Source organism: Rattus norvegicus, chromosome 8, assembly GCF_036323735.1.
Source record: "Rattus norvegicus strain BN/NHsdMcwi chromosome 8, GRCr8, whole genome shotgun sequence".
Taxonomy (NCBI): domain Eukaryota; kingdom Metazoa; phylum Chordata; class Mammalia; order Rodentia; family Muridae; genus Rattus; species Rattus norvegicus.
This window is the reverse complement of record NC_086026.1, coordinates 44,682,354-44,700,541: the sequence shown is the minus strand read 5'-3', so window position 1 is coordinate 44,700,541 and position 18,188 is coordinate 44,682,354. Positions and strand designations below refer to the sequence as shown.

The 18,188-nt window shown below is 43.5% G+C and overlaps 1 protein-coding gene across 4 annotated transcripts; it reads left to right on the top strand.

Annotated features, from left to right (window-relative positions):
* Positions 1–1,039: 1,039 nt before the first annotated feature.
* On the top strand, positions 1,040–17,404 carry Ei24 (EI24, autophagy associated transmembrane protein). Of its 4 annotated transcripts, NM_001025660.1 has the most exons (12): positions 1,171–1,222; positions 2,874–2,909; positions 5,338–5,447; positions 8,795–8,940; positions 10,367–10,427; positions 11,225–11,291; positions 11,729–11,853; positions 12,240–12,359; positions 13,303–13,414; positions 14,715–14,826; positions 15,083–15,157; positions 16,327–17,404. In NM_001025660.1, the coding sequence occupies exons 3-12, from the start codon at positions 5,406–5,408 to the stop codon at positions 16,487–16,489; spliced, it is 1,023 nt and encodes a 340-aa protein (NP_001020831.1). In that variant the 5' UTR covers positions 1,171–1,222; positions 2,874–2,909; positions 5,338–5,405; the 3' UTR covers positions 16,490–17,404. The 4 variants fall into 4 exon arrangements, with proteins under 4 accessions (XP_006242862.1, XP_006242863.1, XP_038936952.1 ...); XM_006242800.5 differs by lacking the exon at positions 2,874–2,909 and having other exon boundaries at positions 1,040–1,222; XM_006242801.5 differs by lacking the exon at positions 2,874–2,909 and having other exon boundaries at positions 1,046–1,179.
* The last annotated feature ends 784 nt before the right edge of the window (positions 17,405–18,188 follow it).

Here is an 18,188-nt window from a genome sequence, read left to right as displayed (position 1 = left end):
AGAGTGAGTTCCAGGACAGCCAGGGCTACACAGTGAAGCACTGTCTCCAGCCTCCTCCCACCCCCTGCAAAAAAGAGAGAGAGAGAGAGAGAGAGAGAGAGAGAGAGAGAGAGAGAGAGAAGAAAACCTTAATGCACATGTCCAACCTTATTCATTCCCTTCCCAGGGTTTATATGTCAGTCACTATCAACTCATTCGAGAACTTGTCTGCTTTTCTTATAGTTGGCTTATTCTTAGTTTAATTTCTTAGAATTAAAGGAGAAACCCGAAAACGGTAAAGGTGAAAGTGGGCTTTCCTATAGTTTCATGACAAGAAAAGGCTAGAACTGAACCAGTGGGGAAGGCAATGGAAACAGTAATCTCTACGTAGTTTTTATCGCAGCCATTCCATCATTAGAACCCACACTAAATACAGCCTAAGTGGTCGATGACTTATATTCCGAATCACTCAAACTTCTGTTCCTCTTGTCTCCAAATCCCAAGTGCTGAGATTATCCCATCATGCCCTAGATAGTATGATGCTGGGACTTGAAGCCAGGACTTTGTGCATGTCCAATTACTGATAACCAATTGCTCTATTATTGAGTTTTTTGTTTTTGTTTTTTTGAATCAGTGTGTTATATAGCTCTACCTAGCTTGGTACTTACTATGTAGCCAAGGCAGGACTCGAATTTGGAGCATTTCTTCTCTTCAGATTTCCAAGGGCTGGAATTACTGGTGTGCATCACCATACCTCGTTTATTAGTCTTTAATTATAGAAACCCTCCGAATTATCAAGGTAATTCCTATTTTATTGTTTTCATCATTTGTTCTTAAAGGATTTCAGAAAGACGAGCACTGATTTGCAGATAGATTGAGGAGGCTAACGATGGCCCAACAGCGAGAAGGAGTTCGACTAGGAGGCAACAAAGGGCTAGAAGCCTGAACCTGGATACCCAGAATGAGCCTGGACTCTGAGGTCCAGCTAACTACAATTCCCAGGCTCCCGGGCCACGCCTCTCCAGTATGGCCCCGCCCTGTCTCGCTAGCCCCGCCCCTGCCCAGCGACCGGCAGGGTGCCCGCCCGACTTCCCAGCTGCCCCGTGCGGCCCGGGCATGCCCAGTGTGGGCGCAGCCCCGGCTCTCCGAGCGCCGGGGCGGAGCGGGCAGCCGGGCGCGGAGCAGGCGAACCGAACCTCGGTGGGCGAGCGCCGGGGCTGGAGCCGCGGGGGTCGGTGGCGGGGTACGTGCAGGCCGCGGCGGGCAGTGGGCTCGAGCCGCTTGCAAGTCGGAGCCTGGGTGGCAGGGCCCATCGAGAGCTAGCAGGCCGGAGCTAGTTCCTGAGATTCTGGAAGGGGCTGCGGCAAGGACCCCGGCCCCCGAAGGGCCCGGGACGCGAAGGGTGGCAAGGGCAGGCCGGGCGGCGGCGCGCGGGGCTCAGGCTCTCTCCCCCCAGGTGCGGAGAGGCTATCTTTAGCTCCGGTGACCCTCAGTGAGCGTGGTCCGCACCTTGTACGCGGGAGTGGGTGGGGAGAAAGACGGGGTCTCATCCCAATTGCCCTGACGCAGCGGGAGAGAAGGGGCCGAGCACCCCACGTTGCTCAGGAGGCAGCCTGTGTCCGGGTGATGCGCTAGGGTGTTTACCTTTTTTCTACCTGGAGTATGAAGGCTTCCTGCCTTCCGGGACTTGTTGGGTCTGGTGGCTTCGAAATGAAAGTGCAGGAGTACGTCTCAGTAGATGCTTAATCTTAACGACTGTCAAATTTATTGGCCAGCAGTGTCTCAAGGTTTAAGGAAGGTGATTTGTTCATGGGATGCTTGGATTAAACAAAAATTCTCGTTGCAAAGCTGAAGCAAAAAAGTCGAGACTCGGTTTCCAAGACTGAAGTTCCAAAGTTGGTTGTAATTAGCTTTCAGTCACTGTTGACAGGCCGTTTATATGTAAAATATCGGGAACCAGATGATGCATCCTGATTTTCTCTGTTGTAAGAGCCCTTTGTGTCACTCAGTGTGTGGTCTCAAATTGTGGCAGTTTTTCTGCATGTCTCGGCAGTTTGTTAGACAGGGCAATTCATACCAAACGTTTACTACCATAAGAAAGCTGTTAGGCCCACGGTATAATGGCCTTTAATTCCACGGCTCTATTTGGTCAGAAGGGACTTTGTTAGTTGGTACATGCAGAAGCCGGGTATTAATCTGCCAAGGAGTCAAATAACAGTGGTTCTGGGCTATGACAGATGTCTGAAGCTCCCTGTCTGGGCTCTGGGAGAAATCTAGAGTAGTGAATTTCCTCACTCAAGTTGGGTGTGTTCTTCAAGGGGATTACATTTATCCAGAGTTTTCAGCTTTGTTTATTCTGTTGTCCTCTATCCTGTGAAGAATTTTAATATACCGCCCTTTATTTGTAGGTGAGCAAGCTGTTGCTTACGAGGGTGCACCTATGATAGTCTTCACCGCAACCCTAGTGTCTTGCCCGCCCATCATTAGACATTTACTAGTCTCCACACTTAGAGCATTGGCTCCATCTGTACACATGATTGAAACTTCTTGAGGCTGTTTGTTGTGGGGGTTTTGTTTCTAAGGAGGAGGAGTACTAACAGATGTTTCTTAACCTTAGGAGCTTCCCTAGGTGAGCACCTTTGGGTGGGATTTGTAGGATTTGACCTAAGGAGCAGATGGTGTTGTGCAGGCAGCCTTCTGACTGTACTCCCTGTTTGTCCAGTTCTGAATGGCATCAGTCCAGTTGGGTCAGTGTGGTGCTACTTGATGAAGTGGCCAAAGGTCAAGGAAAGTATCCTGTGTTTTGAAGTTTGAGTTGTATACAAGGTGACTGTGAAATTATTGTATTTTACTGTCTCTTTTTTTTTTTTTTTTTTTTTTGGTTCTTTTTTCAGAGCTGGGGACCGAACCCAGGGCCTTGCGCTTCTTAGGTAAGCGCTCTACCACTGAGCTAAATCCCCAGCCCCTTTTACTGTCTCTTAAAGCAGAGGTTCTATGCTTGATTTGATGGGGGCTTGATAACTTCAGAATCCTAAATTCTCTTTCTTTTTCTTTTTTTTCTTTTTTTTTTTTTTTCCCCAGAGCTGGGGACCAAACCCAGGGCCTTGCGCTTGCTAGGCAAGTGCTTTACCACTGAGCTAAATCCCCAACCCCATCTCATATTTTTGCAAGTAGATTTTCCGCTCACCTTAGAGTTCACTTTAAAGAAATTAAATGAGAGTGAGAGACTGGTGTTTTAAGATTATTTGTAGGGGCTGGAGAGATGGCTCAGTGGTTAAGAGCACTGACTACTCTTCAGAGGACCTAGGTTCAATTCCAAGCACCACAAACTAACCCATGACTAATGGCACAGACATATGCAGGCAAAACACCAGTTCACAGAAAATAAAGTTTAAAAAAAAAAAAAAGCTGGGCTGATCTTTTAGTTCAAGGCCAGCCTGATCTACAGAGTGAGCTGTAAGACAGCCCGGGCTACACAGAGAAACCCTGTCTTAAAAAACAAAAAAAGGGGGCTGGGGATTTAGCTCAGTGGTAGAGCGCTTACCTAGGAAGCGCAAGGCCCTGGGTTCGGTCCCCAGCTCCAAAAAAACAAAAAACAAAAACAAAAAAACAAAGATTTTCTATTATGAACTCTTGTCCTTTCAGTACTGGGGACTGTGTATGCGAGGCAGGTTCTCTCCTACTGAACTCTATCCCTAGTGCTTTGTTTTAGAGAGATTTCATTAATTTAACCAGTCTGGCCTTGAATTTGCGAGCCCACGTTAGCCTGCCAGGTAGCTGGGATGCTAGAACTTCAGCAGCCCTATCTCAGTTTAATTTTTCTTGGTGCTGGGAGTGGAATACTTCTTTTTCTCCATCAGTTCTTCTCAACATTAGTGTGTGTTTGTATGACCTTGCGTTCACCTGTGCTGTGCTGTAAATGTGCCACAGCAGTGTGCATGTGGAGACCGTGGGCGATTACATTTAGGTGGTTTGGCTCGGCAGAAGACACACCTTTACCTCCCTAGCCCCCAATGAGTTATTTGCAGCTCTGTCAATGTCTTAATTATAGAGCTGGTTTCCCACTCAACTGAGAAGTAAAATGTGAAGCCCTTACTGTTGAGTTTTCGAGACAGGGTCGCATGTAGCCACCTCAAACTTCCAATTTAGTGGATGATGACCTTGAACTCCTGATCCTCCTGCCTCAGCTTTCCAAGTGGTATAGGTATGTGCCACCATGCCCAACTAACCCTTACTGTTCTAAAGACTGTTTACAAGTATGAACTTTATGACCTTTTGTTTCATTTGGTACTGAGCATTGAACCTGTGCTCCAGTGTACATTGAGCACACAGTATGCCATTGAACTAGACCCTCTGCCTTAGTCTAGTTTAAAATCATTGTTTATTGCATGATCATTAAAGATACATGTATAATTAAAGCTGGCGAATGAGCTGGTGCTGTAGGTCAGTGGTAGAGCACTCGCTTAATACGTGTGAAGGTCTGTCTCTATGCTTGTGGTTTTGGGGGATGAAATTAGAAAACATAGACCTAATTTGAGGGTTTGGTAGTTTTAGAGTACGTCTTAAATTTTCCCATGTATTTGATGACTATGAATAAAGTGAATCAAAACAAATTATTGTTTTTGTATGAGACAGGGTTTTCAGTGTGGAACTTAATGTGTATCAGCCTGGGTAGGAAATTGTGGTGATCCTCCTGCCTTTGCCTCCTGAGTGCTAGAATTACAATATTAGTGTCTAGCTTCTCTCTCTCTCTCTCTGTGTGTGTGTGTCTGTCTGTCTGTCTGTCTGTCTGTGTGTGTGTGTGAATGGGTGCATGCAGGTGCCTGTGTAGGTTCAGAAAAGGTTATTGAATCCCCTGGAGCTGGAGTTCGGAGGCTGTCAGGTGTCTGACATAGGAATTGATCTCTGGTCCTCTGAAAGAGCAGCCAGTTCTCACTGAGCCATCTTTTTAGTCCTACATTCAAGTGCTTGAGATGACATGGCCAGTGTAAAAGTTGCTTAAGAGAGTATTTCTATCTCCAGATTCTCAAAAGTGAAGTGTTTAGGAAGAGGAGTTTGGGAAATCAAGGCTCAGGGATACCACTTGCCCAGGAGCACCTTTTGCCCCCTAACTAAACATTTTCCTGTAGTTTCAGTTGAGGCTGCAAGTGTGGGGCTAGCCAGAACAACTTACCAAGATCTCATCTCAAAACAAAAAGACTCTTGTATTTTAACAGAGGTATAGCCTCTTGGTTTGTGTCATTAGTGTCAGAGTCTTACTCTTGTATTAGGGGTACTAGATTGTGGAGTCATTATGTAGAAACAGATCGTGAGATAATGTATCTTTACCATAAGTCTTTTTCCTCTGTCTCCTTCCAGGCCTTCCATGATGAGTGATTTGGGGGCACTTCCCTCTCTCTGTAATTGATAGTCTGGGCAGTGAAGAGATGGCTGACAGTGTCAAAACCTTTCTGCAGGACCTTGGCAGGGTAAGTGTATTTCATTTTAAGGAATTTGACCCTTAAACTTTTCTTTGTTTTGTAATTTTGTATATTTTTTGAGTTTTTTACTTAGAATCTAGGTTGTTTTTTTTTTTTTTTTTTTTTTTTTTTTTTGGTTCTTTTTTTCGGAGCTGGGGACCGAACCCAGGGCCTTGAGCTTCCTAGGCAAGCGCTCTACCACTGAGCTAAATCCCCAACCCCGGAATGTAGGTTTTTAGTTTAGTCTACATCACTCAAGGAATTTTTGGTATTTTTGAGACAGTCTTGCTATGTATCTCAGGCTGATCTTGAGCTCCTGGTGATGCTCCTGCCTCAGTGTACCAGATACTAGACATGTATACTTACTACTCTATATCTTTTTTATTTTGTTACACAGACTTGGCTGGTCTGAGTTCCTTTCAGTCCTGTTTCTCTTTCCCAAATGTTGCAATTGCAATGTGCATGTCCATCTGTCTGTCTGTTGTCTGTGTGTATTTGCATGGTGCATGCATGTGGGTGTGTAAGTGCAGTCTCCTGTGGAGGCCAAACCCGACACAGGTGTCTTCCTGTATCACCTATGTTACTGTCAACTTTATTGCCTTGAGACAGTGTCTGTCACTGAACCTTAAATTGGCCTATTTGGCAAGCATGGCTGGTCAGGGAATTCTCAGGATCAAACCGCCCTGCCCTGCCCTGCCCCGCCATGCCCTGCCCCACCATGCCCTGCCCCACCATGCCCTGCCATGCCCAGCTTTTTACAAGAAGTTCTTGGGATTTGAACTCATGTCCTCATGCTTCCAGACTTTTATTCTGCAGCCTGTGGAAGTTGACAAACCTGTGTATTGAGTGGGTTGCCCTGTAAGTTTTTGTTTGTTTTTGAGCAGGTTACCCTCTAGCTGCTGTGTAGTTCAGGATGCCAATGAGTTTCTGATCCCCTTGCTTTGATTACAAGTGCCAGGTGATTACCATGCTAGTTAGAGCCAAATAGAGAAGCACACATCTGTAATCACAGCACTCATCCGACTGAGGCAGGAGGATCATGACGTTTTGGCCATGAGGCTTTGTAGTGAGACCCATCTTCAAGCAGCAGAGCAGTGACAACAAAATAAAAACATCTCTCAGTTCTTGGGGTAGCAAAAGGATCAGCAGTTCAAGTCCAGAATTAAGCTACATAGGGAGTTTGAGGCTAGCCTGGGCTACCTAAGACCCTATCTCAAAAAGAAAGAAAAAGATTTTGAAAATAATGGCTCTCTGGGTTTAGGGGCGACGGTCTAACTGCCTGTTAGTCAGTCTTGGAAAGAACCGTGGGCTCAATGAGATGGCTCACAGACAGGGATGTGCCTCCAAATCTCTCATCATGGAGGACCTGGAAACAGATGGAGGAAAAGGCTTATTTTAAAGATATATTACTTCAAACTCAAATGGCTTCACATTCTCGTAGTCCTAATAGAAGCAGATTGTGGACAAGCCTGACACTGGCTCTTCTTTTTTTTTTTTTTTTTTTTTTTTTTTTTTGGTTCTTTTTTTTTTTTTGGTTCTTTTTTTCGGAGCTGGGGACCGAACCCAGGGCCTTGCGCTTCCTAGGTAAGCGCTCTACCACTGAGCTAAATCCCCAGCCCCGGCTCTTCTGACTGAAGCTCTGTTTGGGTAATATGTCCGTTTTCTCCTTCTCCCATGTGGCTCCATGGTTGTGAGCTTAGCGGCACGTACTTTTACCTGCTGCGTCATCTTGATGACCCTTGTTTCTGTTTTTGAGACAGTTTCTCTATGTAGCCCCGGCTGTCCTGGAACTGTCTATAATCAGGCTAACTTCAAACTCACAGATCTTGTCTCTGCCTCCTCAATTGCTGGAACTAAAGGTATGTGCCAGCAATGCCCAGCCCTTTTTTAAGACACGTTCTTGTTCCATAGTCCACACTGTTCAAATTTGTGGTAATCAACAAAGTGGGGATTGACTCCAAGGCCTCCACACGGTTGGCAAGTACTCTGCAACCTGGATGTGTTGATCCTAGACACCACATGGTAGAAGGAGAGAACTGATTCTCAAGAATTGTTCTTTGGTCCCCGTGCATGGCTACATACATGCTCACACGAAATGGAAAAAGAGAAAGTATAAAGAACTGCTTAAGGGGCTGGAGAGATGGCTCAGTGGTTAAGAGCACTGACTGCTCTTCCAGAGGACCTGGATTCAACTCCCAGCAACCACATGGTGGTGGCTCACAGCCATCTGTAATGAGATCTGATGCCGTCTTCTGGTGTGTCGGAAGACAGCGACAGTGTACTTACATATAACAAACAAATAAATAAATCTTTAAAAAAATACCTGCTGTTGATTTGAAAATATTAATGAGACATACTAATGAAATGTAGTATTTGATTCTGGACTAAACTCTTTTGAGGTGTAAAATGTCACGTAGTTTACTGCTGTGATGAATTAAAAAAGGGAATGTGGACTGTAAAATATTTTTTTTTAAAGATTTATTTATTTTTTTATATATAAGTACACTGTCGCTGTCTTCAGACACACCAGAAGAGGGCATCAGATCCCATTACAGATGGTTGTGAGCCACCATGTGGTTGCTGGGACTTGAACTCAGGACCTCTGGAAGAGCAGTCAGTGCTCTTAACCACTGAGCCATCTCTCCAGCCCGTTTTTTTTTTTTTTCCCCCCCGGAGCTGGGGACCGAATCCAGGGCCTTGCGCTTCCTAGGCAAGCGCTCTACCACTGAGCTAAATCCCCAGCCCAAAATATTTTAATACTAAATGTTTCTTGAACTGATAACTACCCCATGGTTATGTGAAGTTCTTAGGATACTGCCTGATAAATGACCATTAAGGGGCCTGATAAGCTGGTCATGTGGGTCATTATACCTGCATGTCCAGCATTTGGGAGCGGAAGCAAGAAGATGAAGGGTTTTAAGTCAGTCTGACTATGAAGTGAGACCCTGTCTTAGCCCCTCACCAAGGGAAAACCATCATGAGGTGTGATACAACAACCCACTTGAGTGATTTGGGAAAAAGTATTAATAGGGGAAAGGTACTGTAGGTTGGTGATTCTAGACTAAGGTTCTCTCCATTGTTGTGGTTCTTCTGTAAGGATTAGTACTGCCTAATGTGCATGAAGTCCTGACTTCTATCACAGCAATGGAGGTACAAATCAGCCCCCTTATGTTCTGTAGCACACTCAGGTCGTTGGATTTAGCAGCAAAAGTCTTTACTTACTTTAAACCATCTCAATAGCCCTAGTCATTGGCTAGGAATAGTGTTAGATGCCTCTAGGTTAAGGCAGAAAAAAACCCCAAATTCAAGGTTTTCTCCAGTCCACTGTCTCTCTTTAAAAATGTCCTTATCTTTAGGGAATCAAAGACTCCATCTGGGGCATCTGTACCATCTCAAAGCTAGATGCTCGGATCCAGCAGAAGAGAGAGGAGCAGCGTCGAAGGAGGGCAAGTAGCCTCTTGGCCCAGAGGAGAGCCCAGAGTGTAGAGCGGAAGCAAGAGAGGTGAGCACAAGTGCACACCCCAAAATGTCAAGGGAGGGGCACTGAGTAAATACTGGCCTAGGTTCAAAATAAAGGCCCCACAGTAAATTATAATGTCAGCATCTTATTTTGTTTTAATAGGAAAATGTTACACACACACACACACACACACACGCGCGCGCGCGCGCACGCGGACTTAAACTAGGATTCTTATTCAGATGTCGTGGTTTTGAAAAGATCTATGGTCAGAGGTGGCTTAGAGGGAAAAGGTGCTTGCCAAGCAAGCCTGATGCCTGAGCTTGGTTCTTGGAACCATGGAAAGCTGAAGGGAAAGGACCAACTCCGTAATTTTGTCCTTGAGCCTCTACATGCATGTCTCACACATACAATGATAACAAAAACAAAAAAATGACATCAGAGTGCCAAATACAGACCACAAAAAGTATTCGATTTGATGGATATTTGTAGCAAAGCCTCTGGATTTGATAAATAAACCCTAGCCCCAGACTTTTTTTAATGTGCTCCTACCTCAGATTTTAGAAGGCAGAATAGACGCAGACACACAAACAAAATAACACACACACACACACACACCCCACACACACAACACACACACAAATTTGGGGGCTAGAGAGGTAGCTAAGTGGTTAAGAGCATTTACTGATCCTCCTGAGGACCTGGGTTCAGTTCTTAGTCCCATGTGGGTGTCTAACAAGAGTCTGCAACTCTGTTTTCAAGGGATCTAAGATTCAATTCTAGCCTCCATGGGCGCTACACATATGTGGTACTCAGGTATACATACATGCAGGCAAAATACATACAGAAATAAAAATAAAAAAACATTTAAAAAGTTACTTATCATTGGGAGGGCAGGTCCATTTCACAGCACGAAGGGGTCATAGGACATCATTGTAGCTTTACTTCTTTCCTTCCACCTTTACATTGGTTCAGGACATCAAACTCAGGTTTCCAGGTTTGTGGCAACACTTCTACCCAGTAAGCCATCTCATTAGCCCCCTTTTAAATTTTTTTTTTTCAGAATATCTAGCTGATAATGTGTGTGTATCTTTAATACCAGCACTTAGAAGGCAGAGGCAAGCATTTTGAAGCCAAATAGTTCCAGGCCAGTCAGGGCTATATAGTAAAAATCCTGTCTCACAGTGACAGTGAAATAGAAAATCTGGTTTCACCTGGGTGTGGTGGCACATGTCCAGTCCCAGTACTGTGAAGACTGAGACAGGATGACTGCCAAGGATTTGAGGCTAGCCTGAGCTATATAATGGGGCCCTCTCTCAAATACCTTGCCTTATTTGACTGAATTAGGACTTTAGGAGAACACTATTTCAAATATAATACGATGTCAATAGATGCTATAAAATGGAGTTACTAGATATTAGGAAATAGCCTATATGCCTTATAAGCTAAATTCATAATTCATATTTTCCAGTGAGCCACGTATTGTTAGTAGAATTTTCCAGTGCTGTGCTTGGAATGGTGGAGTATTCTGGGTAAGTTCTATTCCATCAAATTTTAGGGTCTGTACAAGTATCTTTATATCGTTATTAGATTAATATTTCTCAACCATTTCTGTGAATTGTCTTTCATCTTTGAGCTACTTCTTAGGCTGATTATCACCACATGGATGGGGGTGGGGGAGGGGAGTGAGGCACTGAGCTCTATGAAAACGTCAAAATGAAGCCCTTCAGTTTGTATGATAGCTAAAACATTAATAGTTGCCAGGTGTGGTAGTGCTTGCCTATAAATTGTTCACACCTTTAATCCCAGTTCTCAGGAGGCAGAGGCAGGCAGACCTCGATGTTGGATCTCAAGTGGAGTTCAAGGTCAGTCTGGTCTACAGAGTAAGTTCCAGGACAGCCAGGGCTGTTACACAGAGATACCTTGTCTGGAAAGACACAAAGCTTACTAGCGAAAATACCCAAAACAACAAATACGAATTTGGATTCTGTGCGTCTGTGGTGGGGTGTTTTTGATTTTGTTTTTGTCTTTGTTTTTAAAATAAGTACAGTGTAAGTCAGATACACCAGAAGAGGCCATCAGATTTTATTACAGATTGCTGGGATTTGAACCTCAGACCTCTGGAAGAGCAGTCAGTGCTCTTAGCCACTGAGCCATCTCTCCAGCCCAAAATGCCTTGTTCTAATATTTAAATATTAAATATGTTTAGTTGGCCTTGAACTCAAGAGATCAATTGTACCTCCACTGGGATTAAAGGTGTGCCAGTCCTGCCTGATGCCTTATTTTAATTTAAAGGGGGTTCTGATTATTTCATTCCCTTTCCCTTCAGTTCAGTCTCCTCTTGTTTTACCGAGTGTTTATTCCTGTGCTTCAATCAGTAACAGCCCGGGTTATTGGTGAGTATGCACATGTCTCGCTCCTGATGGGGTTAGAGGTTTGAGATACTTGTTTCTAGTCTTCTTCAATTTCCTGAGCACTCCCTAACATACCAGCAGTTTGTTTTTAATTTCAGCTTCTCGATAGCTTTAGGAGATAGGCATCGTTGAGCTGTATAAGTAAATTTCATGTGTTTTATGTATCAGTAAATGGAAGTTAGGCCACTAGTGAATAGATTTAAACGCAGGTGGTTTCCTGCAATTAGACCCCGTGACATCTCAGTGGTCACCTTGTAAGCAGGTTTGTCTCGAGCTAGGCAGAACGTAACTGTGATTACTCTAAGAGCTGGGGCCAGAACATGAAGCAGAGAATAGTTGTACAGTAGTTGCATTTTGGATCTTAATGCTTTCTATCTGTCCAATTAAACTGGTAACTCTTTTTTTTTTTTTTTTTTTAGGTGATCCGTCACTACATGGAGATGTTTGGTCATGGCTGGAATTCTTCCTCACATCAATTTTCAGTGCTCTTTGGGTGCTGCCCCTGTTTGTGCTTAGCAAAGTTGTGAATGCCATTTGGTTCCAAGTAGGTGCAGGACAAATTGGAGACTGGGTTTTACATGCTGGGTTGACTGGGTCACACATTTAAGCCTGTGAAGTTAGTGGCCTATAAACAGTTTTCAGTCTTCAGCAGTTTTTTTATTTGTTTGTTTGTTTTCTTTTTCTTTTTTTCGGAGCTGGGGACCGCTTGCTAGGCAAGCGCTCTACCACTGAGCTAAATCCCCAACCCTTTAGCAGTTTCTAAGCTAAGCAATCAGTTGGGTAATCTTGTAAAATGAAATTTCTGTCTGGGGTTACTGAGGCAGACTCTTCTCACTGGCAGGTCTAGCAGCAAACCAGTGGCCTTAACTCTGGGGATGGACATGGGACCAGTTAATTCATGTTTTGCTATATTACTGTTCTTTGTTACAGGATATAGCTGACTTGGCATTTGAGGTATCAGGGAGGAAACCTCATCCATTCCCCAGTGTCAGCAAAATAATTGCTGACATGCTCTTCAACCTTTTGCTACAGGCACTTTTCCTTATTCAGGTGAGAATGAAAAAAGAAAAGGAAGTTAGTGGGAGGGGACTTCACCAAGATGGGTTTTTGTATCTATACAAAGATGGGGACTATGCATATATGCCTTGTGGGAAGTAATGAATTTTGGAGCGCTCTGCTGGTGTGTATGTGGTGCTGGGCAGGGGGGCTATTATGTGTGCCCTCTTCACCTTATTTTTGAGATGAGATCTGTTTGCTACTGAACCTGAAGGTCACTACTTTTTGGCTAGGATTACTGATGGCCAGCACTAGGATTTGTCTTTCTCTGCTTCCCATCATGCGTTGGGGTTATTGGCATACACACCTGGCATTTACGTGGGTGCTGGGGATGGATCTCAGTCATCTTGCTTTCACAGCACCACTTATTACATCTCTTTAAGAAGCTGAATGGAAATAGTACTAGGTAGAGCTAAAAATTGCTACGTAGTTGAGATTTAAGAGGACACAAATACACAACCCACTTAGAAAGAGAGTGGAGGCTGAAAAATGGATCACAGGTTGAGAGTACTTAGTGTTCTTGCAAAGAACCCAGGTTTGGTCCCTAGTACCCACATAGTGACAGCCATCTGTAACTCCAGTCCCAGTTGATACAACATCCTCTTATGACCTCTGAGAGTACCAGGCACACAGGTGGTATGTATCCATATATGCAGCAGAATACTCATACATGTAAAAAAAGGCGGGGGGAAGACAATACTACTGAGGCATGGGTGTTGGGAGAGGGAGGGAGAAAAAGACTTTAAAGACCTTTTTACCAGAAGCAGCTAGAGTTTAAATAAGATTATAAGATCCATGCATTTACCTCTTCCCTTTGAGATTCTGATCCTACCATTACACAGTGTTTGAGGCAGCTAGGAGGCCATCTTTGATTCTAGTCATGGGTGAGAAGTGTCTTACATTGTAGAATTATGATGTGCTGCGTTTTGTTCCTCAGGGGATGTTTGTGAGTCTCTTCCCCATCCATCTTGTGGGTCAGCTGGTTAGTTTGCTGCATATGTCTCTTCTCTACTCACTCTACTGCTTTGAGTACCGTTGGTTCAACAAAGGTAAGTCCATGTAAAGAAAGAAACTTCAGAAATGGTGTTGTTGCTATACAGACTAAGCTGTTCAATATGTAAGTGCTTAGCAAGTTTCCGAATGGTCACTGGCAAGAGGGAACTTAAGTGCGTTTACTAACTTCTGGGGCCAGGGTAAGTAGCATTGTAGAATTGCCATTTTAGTGTTTAATTTGATACAGCTCTGTCAGAAGTTGGCAGATTTCAGAGAAGTTAAGTAGATGCCAGTGCATTTAGAATAGTAATAAAAATTTTGATTTTTACATAGGATTGCTGTGTAACCCAGGCTGGCCTTGAGCATTCTTTTATTTCAGGCTGGCCTTCAACTTTCCAGCTTCCTGCTTCTGCCTCCTGAGTGCTGGAATTACGTATGTGCAGTACCAAATCTAGCTCATTTGATTACCTTGGAATTTATTTTCATTCTATCATTTTAAAATTTTAGTTATTTTCTTTTTACATCACTTAATTATTTTTTGAGTCAAGATCTCTTGTAGCCCATGCTACCTTGGACTTCTGTGGTGACCTTGAACTTTGATCTGCCCTCATCTATTTCCAGAGTGACATAAGGGTACATTCTTTTTTCCCTGTGTGTAGCCTTGGTGGTCTGTTGATTTTTTTGGTCCAGGCTAGTTTCAAACTTCAGTACTCTTGTTTTAGCCTCTTGAATGCTGGGCTTACAGCATTATGTGTCACCATACGGGCTGGAAATCTTGTAAGAAGACTGCTTCATGTGGAGTACAGCACTTTTAATTCTTGCACTCACTTTGACTCAAACTGGGCCATATATAAGATATATATGCTTTCAGTGGAGATGCCATTCTTTTGTTTGTGAGACAGGGATTTTTTGTGTAGCCTTGGCTGTCCTGGAGCTTGTTCTGTATACCAGGCTGGCCCTGAGTTCTGCTGCCTCTGCCTCCTGAGTGAGTGCTGGGATTGAAGGTGTGCACTGCCTGGCAAGATGCCATCCTTTTTTGATATTTTGCTTTGTAGACTGTACTGACAAGGGATGCTGGTGCTAAAATTAATGTTACTTTGAAATTATGATTAAAATCTTTTCATTGAAGCTTTATATTACATTTGTATAATTCTTTGAGGCAGAGTCTTACTATATAGTCCTGGTTGGTCAGTAGCTCCCTATGTAGACCAAGTTGCCTCTGCTGGGATCAAGTGTGCACCATCAAGAACCTGGTAGATTTGTATGGTTATATGCTGTACCTGTGTTCCACACGGTCGGTAGCTCTGTGTCTAAAACCCAAGCCTTAAATAATTGTGTCTGACTTCCTTTATTTAGGAATTGAAATGCACCAGCGATTGTCAAACATAGAAAGGAACTGGCCTTACTACTTTGGGTTTGGCTTGCCCTTGGCTTTCCTCACAGCAATGCAATCCTCCTACATTATCAGGTAATTTGGGTAGAAAAAGAATTCGTAAGCATCTTTTGTTCAGCTACTGTACCAACATTTTACATCATTTGACCATCAGGAAGATTTGTTGCTGTTAATAGTGACATTTGGTATCATTAAAATGAAAATATAAAAAGAAATCTAGGCTGCCTCCTGGAGGAAGATACTTAGGAGTTCAGAAGTGAAGAGATGAGGCTTATAATACTTTTTCCTAAAGTCATGCCTTGTATAATTGACCTTTTTTTCCCTTAAACAGTGGCTGCCTCTTTTCTATCCTGTTTCCTTTATTCATCATCAGCGCCAATGAAGCAAAGACTCCTGGAAAAGCATAGTAAGTCCTAGTGGTGAGACTTATGCTGCCGGGAAACCTTATGTCCCAGTTAGGTTACTTACTATTGCTGTGTTGAAACACCGTGACTTAAAGCAGCTTGAGGAGCAAAGGGTTTATTTCGCTTATACTTATGTCTTGTTCATCGTTGAAGAAGTCAGGACTGGAACTCTCACACGGGGCAGGAACCTGGAGGAGGAGCAGACACAGAGGCCATGGAGGGTGCTGCTTACTGGCTTATTCCACATGGCTTGTTCAGCCTGCTTTCTTACAGAACCCAGGACACCAGCCCAGGGATGGCCTCTCGCACAATGGGCTGGGCCCTCTTTCCATCATTCACTAATAAGAAAATGCTCTAGAGCTGGACCTTATGGAGGCATCCTTTGATCTGATCATACATGCTCTTAAGATCTGGGTTATGGGACTGGAGGGATGGCTCAGCAGTTAAGAGCACTGGCTCTGTTTTCTTGGATTCAGTTCAATCACTATCTTGGTGCCTCACAGGCGTCTGTAACTCTAGTTCTAGAAGATCCTACCTCCTCTTTCGGCTTCCATGGGCACCAGGTACACAGATAGTATATAATCATACTTATAGGCAAACATTAGATTCCATAAAATTTTTTTTAAAGATTTATTTAGTATATACAAGTACACTGTAGCTGTCTTCAGACATACCAGAAGAAGGCATCAGATCTCAGTACAGATGGTTGTGAGCCACCGTGTGGTTGCTGGGATTTGAACTCAGGACCTCTGGAAGAGTAGTCAGAGCTCTTAACCAGTGAGCCATCTCTCCAGCCCCAAAACTTTTTAAATTTTAAAAAAACTAGACTAACATAAATTCAACTTTATTTCCTTTAAAATCCATCCCAATTCTTAAAACCTGGTTGTAATGCATTTGTGGCAGTAACAGGACATGCTACGTTTCTTTTTTTTTTCCAGTGGTGGAATTAAGCTTGAGGCATGCTAGTCAGTTTGTCCAGATACTCATCTGTATCCAGTGCATATTTTAGCTGATCAATGCATGCATGTGTCTAATACCTATACTCCTTTGATCAATTCTGCTGCCTTGTTTCTCCCTGTGTAGTTTTAAATTTCAAACAGATTAACTGTAAAGTGCTTGAAGTGGTTATTTGGTCACCTGTGAGCTAATGAGTGATTTCCTGTTCTTTCAGTCTTTTCCAGTTGCGCCTCTTCTCCTTGGTGGTCTTTTTAAGCAACAGACTTTTCCACAAGACGGTCTACCTACAGTCGGCCCTGAGCAGCTCATCCTCCGCAGAGAAATTCCCTTCGCCACATCCTTCTCCTGCCAAACTGAAAGCTGCTGCAGGCCACTGAGTCCTGCTGTCAAAGGGGACGGGTGGGACTGGGTGGAGGATGTGGCAGCTCTTTTCTTGGTTTTCCTCCCCTGCTGTGGAAGGCAGGACCCACTGCCAAGGGGCCTCTGCATATTCCTTTGTCTTTGAATTGGAATCTTCCTGACTCCGGTATGTGGATTTTTACCACCACCCTAGGTCTGGAAGGACCAGTTTTCCAGCTGTTTTTTAGCTTTTGCCAGCTCCTGTGCCTGGACTGATTTGAGTACTCCCCCCTCCCTTGTGTCATTTACCTTCCCACCTCCTCCTGCCTCCCAGCACCCCTGGGTGAATGGGCTTTGTAATTTTAACTGTTGTATTTTGTGAATTTGTTGTTACTGTTTCCTGTGAAGCACATACCTTGTATGTGGGAGGTAAAGGAGCACGCCAGCTGCTCCATGTCACTCCCTCTATAGCCATCACTGTCTTGTTTTTTTGTAACTCAGGTTAGGTTTTGGTCTTTACTGCTCTGCTGCAGAAAAGGAAAGGAATGGGGGAAAGGAGCCTAAGAGATGGGACAGATAGACCTCAGCCAAACTGGTTGGGTTTTGAGGAGTCATGTTCTTTGTTCCCCTTGAAGGGGAAACAGGTTTTTTCACTGGTACATTTAAAGTTCCCCAGCTATGGGAAGGTACCAGTTCTGGACAAGTGCCACTGCATCATAGCAACTCTGAAGATGAAACTTACTGTTGGCCACTGCCAGGTCAGACTCGTGTTTTAAGGAATACTGGGTGCTTCATATAGGAACTGAAGGGGTAAACTTACTAAACCATTCAACCTGTGATTGGTGATGTTTTTCTGTCATTTTAAGAGTCGACACATGGGGTGGGAGGGCAGATGTAAAAAAACTTGTACAATTTTAAAATCACAATTAAACGTGAGCTGGTTTCCCATAAAACGTGTACTGTCTTGAATAATCTGCTTATAGATAATTAGAAATTAATTTTGAAAGATATTCTCAGGCTGAGCTTGGGTCATAGTGTTAAGACTTTGTTTACCTCTTTTTAAAGTGATGGTTGTTGAGTTTTTTGTTTTTGTGTTTTGATGAGTGTTTTAAAGCAAATGTGTTCATTTTTACTGTATAGAGAAAACCCAAGATTTCAGTATATTAAATGCCATTCTGTAGTTGAAGAAAAGCTAGATATTTGATTTATAGAAACCTATAATATATACACATGACAACTGTAGTCAAAGTTTTGAGTGTTTATATATAGTTGATGGACTAGTATCTTTTAAGTGATTACAGTCAACAAATTGTGCACAAGAATTGTGTAACAAATGCCCTTAACTGAGCCATCTTTCTACTTCCTACTTTATAAGAAGTTTCAAAAATGGCTTTCCAGGTCTGAGGGTAGCTCATTGGTAAAGAACACTGGCTGCTGTTGCAGAGATCCTGGGTTTGAATGCCAGTACCCATACAGTGACTTAAGTCTGGAACATTAGGGAACAAAGGGTTTCTACTAGCTGGGTGTGGCACATGTCTATACTTCCATCCCTTGAGAGGTAGGAGCAGAAGGAACAGGAGTTCAAGGTCATCCCCAGTTACAGAGCAAGTTTAAGGACAATCTGACCTGGCTGAGGCATGCATCAAAAATTAAAGTTTTAATTAAAGTTTTAAAGAATTAAAGTTCTCAGATTTGTCTTTCTCATCACTGTACTTGATGCCAGTAATGTAAAGGCTC